The sequence below is a fragment of the Aythya marila genome, assembly GCF_965140915.1.
Source record: "Aythya marila genome assembly, chromosome: 4".
Lineage (NCBI taxonomy): Eukaryota > Metazoa > Chordata > Aves > Anseriformes > Anatidae > Aythya > Aythya marila.
Window position 1 is genome coordinate 17,852,831 of NC_139045.1, and position 6,000 is coordinate 17,858,830.

The following is a 6,000-nucleotide window of genomic DNA, read 5'->3' on the forward strand; positions in this document are numbered from 1 at the left end:
CAGCTTCCCAGATGGATCATTCTTACCTTCATCCTCTTCTAAATGTCTTTTAGTTAATATTCCGAATCAGATGTTTTGGTCTCTAAACCAGAAGCACAATTATCCTGATCTAGTACGACAGCTCCTTTGCTCACTTGAATAAGTAATTTACTTCGCAAAAGTCAGTATGCTCCTGGATTCGCTAGCTTAGATGTAACTAGTAACTAGTTGAGTCTGAATTAGCTATTATTTAAATGTTCAGCTGTCCCACAGGCTAATACTAATACATAGGCACAGAGTTTTGAGATGATGAATATATGACATGTTTTAACAGCTTAACCTGTTTCACGTGGAACTTCCAACAGGATAACCAAAGACTAAGAAATAGATATGGATGAAGAGAACCAAAAGTAGTATTCTGTTTCTTTAAGAGAACACATCTTAATATATCACTATGAGAAATATGACTCAGATTACAGGACTGAGAAAGCAGGTGTAAGAGTAGTGAACAGATGAAGCTGATTATTTTAATAGACACAAACAGGAGAAAAAAAAAAACAAGGCAAACTTCCACCAGATAAGCAGAAAAATGACATTTCAGTTGAAACTGTACTCCAAAGTTTTAGTTGTAGTCCTCTGTAACAACCAAGTTGTTTGAAAAAATACACTGTCATAAGATCATTTACATAATATTTCAGCATGTTGAGAATAGAAAAATCACAACCTACTTGGACAAAATAGGATATATTTGGTCCACCCACTCCATGCTCAAGAAAAAGGGGGAAAAGCCACTATAATCTTGTTATATTTTGAAATTCCAGCAACAGGATGAAGGGTTTTGTCTACTGTCTACTCTTCTGTGCTGAATCTGCCATGGTTGCTTTGGCTCCTTGCCCTAAGCACTGCACATCTCCTGTCCATGTGGCTACCGCCATCAAACAGAAATGGCCAGTGCCTTGGATCAGCCCTGAGCTTCCAGGTTCCCAGTTCCACAGAGGTGAACTCTCAAGTCCACAGCCAAAGGCAAGTTTCCCAGAACTTTAAGATGTGCTGTGAGAGCTGCAGGTGTCGGCTATGGAGCCAGGAACCAAGAGCTACCTATGGTTAAGTTTCCAGGTTGGACAACTGACTTAGTACTGTGGAGCTCAGACTCTCTAAAACGTCCAGTTTCACTTCTGACATGAAGGAAGGATAGTTCTCAGATCCCCAGTAATCTCCTGGGGAGACAGCCAGGAAAAGGAAAATTTTTCATCAGAACCCTGCTGGTGCTTTCGCAGAACTTCAGCTGCGACAACAGGCTTCTGGGAGATATTTTTTTTGTCTGATAAGTAAGAACATGCCAATGTAAAGCAATTTAATTCAAAAGTTCCTGCCAAGAGAAATAAAATGATGAAGAATGGAGGGAAGTGGGGTCCAACAGAAACACTCCAAAAGAAGGAAAATAGTGACACTATGAACTGATAAGCCTAAGAGAAAGAAGTAAAACATCCAAACAGGTGAAATACTGCTCAGGGACGTAAACCACAGCCCAAATCTTCCAATATAACAAGACAGAAACTGGTATTCACAAATATATGAGAATATTGGGAATGAGCCAAACAAAAACCATGATGTGAGGAAGAGATCCAAGACCTGAAGAGCAGCTCTGGCTATGTGAGTCACTGGAGCTGCAGTGTCACTGCAATATTTCCTTTTAGCAGGAGTTAGTTTAATTTCACTAATAATGAAATTATCTTGAAATCCTCCAGAATCAAAGACAGCTCTGGATTTCCTCTAGTACTACTCCAAAAAAGACATAGTAAGTGACTTGATGTGTCATATACAAAATGGATGAAAGTTATATGGATTACCAATTGAGACATTGGGAAAATTGACTTGTATTATGAAGTTGTTTGAATAAAAAGAAAGAACTATGAAAAAGAAAATAGATTTAAAATAAAAGGCAACACGACTCATTTACATATGCTGGAAATTAATTTTGGAAAGTAATACTCCTGGTAGAAAGACTTGTCATTATCATGAGAAATGTCATTGTATCTTAAATTCTGCCAGAGAAAGGGATCATTGAAAGGAAATACCTCACTATAGCATCACAAAAATGAAAGCACTTGAGCAACTCAAGTCATCCCAAGTATTGCGTTAACAAGAGTTACTCAGCCAAATGAATTTCTGAACTAACTCCACTGAAGACAGCTGCTACGCCAGGGATATATATGATGTACTCTTTATAATACGAATCTCATTTAGTAGGCCTGCTGCCAATATGCAAAGACAAATGATATGGAACAGAAGTAAATAAAACAAAGTAACTGACTAGCAACAGTGTGTGAAGTCCCCCTAAGAAATAAGTGAATATTTAGAGCTTTTATCTGTCAACCTGTCCATGGTCAGACACGCCTCTGTGGATGTTAACAAGATGTGCTTCTAGTCTGTGTGTAAGTATTGCTTATTATCTTTTTATGAGTGTTATGAGCAGTTTATCACATTTTGGGCTTGGGCAGTTATCCTAAGCAATCCTGCTGCTCAGTCCACACTAATAGCTGACAGTGGTTTTATTCATTTTTAATTTTAAATTGATTATTGGAATTATACACCATTCTACTTAGCTCTGCATGACAGTTAGCAACTCTTAAATACTCAAATTACAGTCTTCATATATAGGATGACATTTTCATTGTGATATTTACATCATTACTGCCTGTGTATATTTGTATAAGCACACATCAAATGTTCACTCTCCATTCTACTGATAATATCACAACAAGACGATGGCATTTGCTACATAAAAGAGTGTGTTAGAGACTCATCTATGTGTTCTCCGGTAGGTCTAAGGAATACCATTTCAAAAATAATGAAGAAAAGCTGCGTTGTCAAGTGGTTTCTATTTCTGCTATTGACATGTTATTTTTGCTTAGTAAGGAGAGATGGCAGTTAAACTCTTTAAGAGTAGAATTAAAGGCATTACATCTTCTGGTGCAAGACTAGGCAATGTACCATTTGCAAAATCACGTTATCACATCGACAGCATGTGGAAGAACAGGACCGTTGAGCAGGTGGATGCACACAGTCTGTTGGGAAAGACTCAGAATGGCCTTTGCAATAGGAAATCCCACTGGAGCTGTGATGCTGCCATATAGGAAACTAGAAGGAAACTAGAGGAAAGCTCCACTTACAGACTGAAAACTGGTTAAAAGATAGGAAGGAAAGAGTAGGGCAGTGAAGTCCTACAAAGCCTCAGATCTGCTAGTTACCACACAGGATCTTGGGGTCATTGTTGACATTTCCCTGAAACTATCATAATTGGGTGGGCTGTTATAAAGATTTATGGTAAAGACATGGATAAGGTGAACATGAATTGTTATTTACCAAATCATTGAAGCTAGATGCAGGGGGTCGTGAATGAAACTACTAAGATTTTTTTTTTATCAGATAGGAGAAAGTAATTCTTTCTACAGCTGTGATCTTCTGGAATTTGCTCCCACGCAGGCTGTGGAGGCAGCGGGTGTCAGCACGTTCAGAAAGGTTTTTGGCGAACTCACGCACAAGAGGTCCATAAATGGACACAAATCAAAGCAGGGAGGGCTGGACCTTACTGCAACAACCAGGGATGCTGACAGGATGTAGAAGGTGGACAGGTTCTCCCACTGCCACTGTCAGGCATGCAGTAATGACCTAAATTAATTATTTGTCCAAACAACATGGAATTTCTTCACTTTTTAAATTATTATTATTATTTATTATTATTTTGTTTAAATGATGGCTATATTATATTGGATTTATTTTAATGTTTACAAACAGTAAATCAATACTGTTGTATTTCAACTATAATCAAAAACAGTTGCCAGGTCCTAACGAACATCATGCTTTTTACTGCCTTTTGAAGGAAAAGCTTTTACTTGGGGTAGGAATTTTGTTTTCCAGTATTATTAAGTTCATTAACTTTCAATGCATGGGATTTATCTTGATTTTCAAAGTGGCTGGGAATCTGGCAAAGTCCCATTATTTCAAAATAAATACCTCTACAGAGTAGGGCAGTTGCTTATCAAGCTTCTTTCAGGACAAAATTGCATGGGGTTAGGAAACACGATACTAGAGACTAACTTCCACGCAATACAGTGAGAATATCCTCATATTAACATAGCTCTCTCTTATCTCTTTTTACATTGCTGGGGCTCAAATTCATTTAACATTAAACTCCAAATTACCAGTTAGAAATTCAGCAAAACCAAAACAAACCAGAAAAAAATAAATTTTTGTCACTCATTTTAAGCTGACTTCTTCTGTACAAACAAATCAAAAATATCAGTTCTGCCAGGTAACTGTAGAAACATAGACACGTGACTGTATTTAGGAATAACTGGAGAGATGTATTTCAATACATCAATACTCACTTAGCTTTTATACATTTATGGAAGGATTTCTAAAGGATTTAAATGCACCTTTACCTCAAGCCATCTAAACTGCTTGATTATACCAGAGACGTAACTTCTAGCATAGCTACCACATAGGGAGATGCCAGGAATCGAGACAGCAGAATCAACTCCCACTGAGGAAAGGTTCCAGGGCAAGTCTTCAGCCATCAGTACCAGGCCTTCTCACAGCTGCCTGATACAGGGGCTTTACATATGCATAGCAACATTTTAAGGCATCTGCTTGTAGAAAAGCTTCCGTTGCTCATAACAGGGGCTTGCTGAGGCCATTTGTTCAAAACAAGTGTGAAGATTTAAGATTTCCCCCCCCCCCCCTTATTCATCTGCTTTCATTATCTTTCTCAGTTGTGCTTTCAACATTCTTCGGCCACTGTGCAGAAGCACCTGTGCAGGCAACTTTCACTGATTGTTTCTCACCTGTGGTAGGAGAGAGTGGTGTTCTGAGAGCCTTCCTTGCACAAAATGACAGCTCATCAAATAAGAGGGGAGGAAGGGCAGTTCCTATAATACCTACATTCCTGATGTATGCAGTTTAGCACCAAAAGGCCCAAAAATCTAAGCTGAGCAAGACAAATCTCATCTCAAATTAATGTCCTCATACTAGATATTAGCAATAAACAAATATTACATAATGTTTGTTATATAACTAATGTAACATGTACACAAAACAAATAACTTTTAATAGATCTTTTAGGTGGTACAGAAATAACTAGATAAAATAAAAATATCTCCTACCCCCAATTCAAGCTGACATACTGCTGTTTATTTTTAGCACTATTTTGAATGAATTTTTGTGTGTGTGTCGTGGTCAAAACTGTATCTTCTTTTTTGGCGCAAGATGAAAATTTAAAAATAATTTTTAAAAAATATAGGCTTTATGCTTGGAAAGATGGACAAGTAGAAGGAATACACTGGTTGGCCTACAGAAACTAAACAAATTCACGGCCAGATCTTACATGCTGGGATGCAGTAAAGGTGGACGAAAGGCAGGGTGCCCCTCTCTGCTTACCCACAAGGCAACTCAGGAGCCCCATAAATCCCCAGCCCACATCGCTGTGCTCACCCCCTAGAGTAGCAGGAGCTACGGTAGCCCCTGAAACAGCAGAATGGCTTAATAATAATAATAACGGTGGTGATGATGAAACCACCTCACAGGGGCCGGATCCTGCCTGCATGTCTGATCCCGCTGCCCGGCCGCCAGGACCCACCTTGGGCATCCGGATGTGCTCCATGGTGGCTCCGGGCCCTGCTTTTCACGCCAGCCAGGCAGCCATCCACACCTGCGGCTCGCTCCCAGTTTCCCCTCCTTTAAAAAAAAAATAAATATATATGTATGTATGTAAATATGTATATATATAGTAATTTTTTTTTCTCCCCGCGCTTTTCTGCGCAGGTAGGAAAAAAAAATAAAAAAATAAAAGAAAAAAAGAAAAAGATGATTAAAAAAAAAAAAAAAAAAGGTACTTATTTATTGAAAGCAGATAACGTGCCTGCGTGTGTCGGTGCGGGCAGGTCAGCGGCTGGCCCCACCTCCCCGGCAGCAGCCATCCAGCACCGCCGGCGGGGATGCTCGGCGGGGCCGCATCCTGCC

General features: G+C 39.2%; 1 protein-coding gene and 1 long non-coding RNA gene across 4 annotated transcripts in view; one reads left to right on the forward strand and one right to left on the reverse strand.

The window, feature by feature from the left end:
• LOC309878108 overlaps nt 1-2,332 on the forward strand; it is a 29,298-nt gene extending 26,966 nt beyond the window's left edge. The window contains exon 4 of the long non-coding RNA XR_014317483.1: nt 801-2,332. This is a non-coding gene — a long non-coding RNA (uncharacterized lncRNA). The remainder of the gene's footprint in view (nt 1-800) is intronic.
• The window catches only part of MTMR7 (myotubularin related protein 7), a 48,931-nt gene extending 43,229 nt beyond the window's left edge, over nt 1-5,702 (reverse strand). For all 3 annotated transcript variants that reach the window (XM_082760291.1, XM_082760290.1, XM_082760292.1), the window contains exon 1: nt 5,618-5,702. In XM_082760291.1, the coding sequence (XP_082616417.1) occupies nt 5,618-5,641 (24 nt within the window). In that variant the 5' untranslated portion in view covers nt 5,642-5,702. The remainder of the gene's footprint in view (nt 1-5,617) is intronic.
• Between the last annotated feature and the right edge of the window lie 298 nt (nt 5,703-6,000).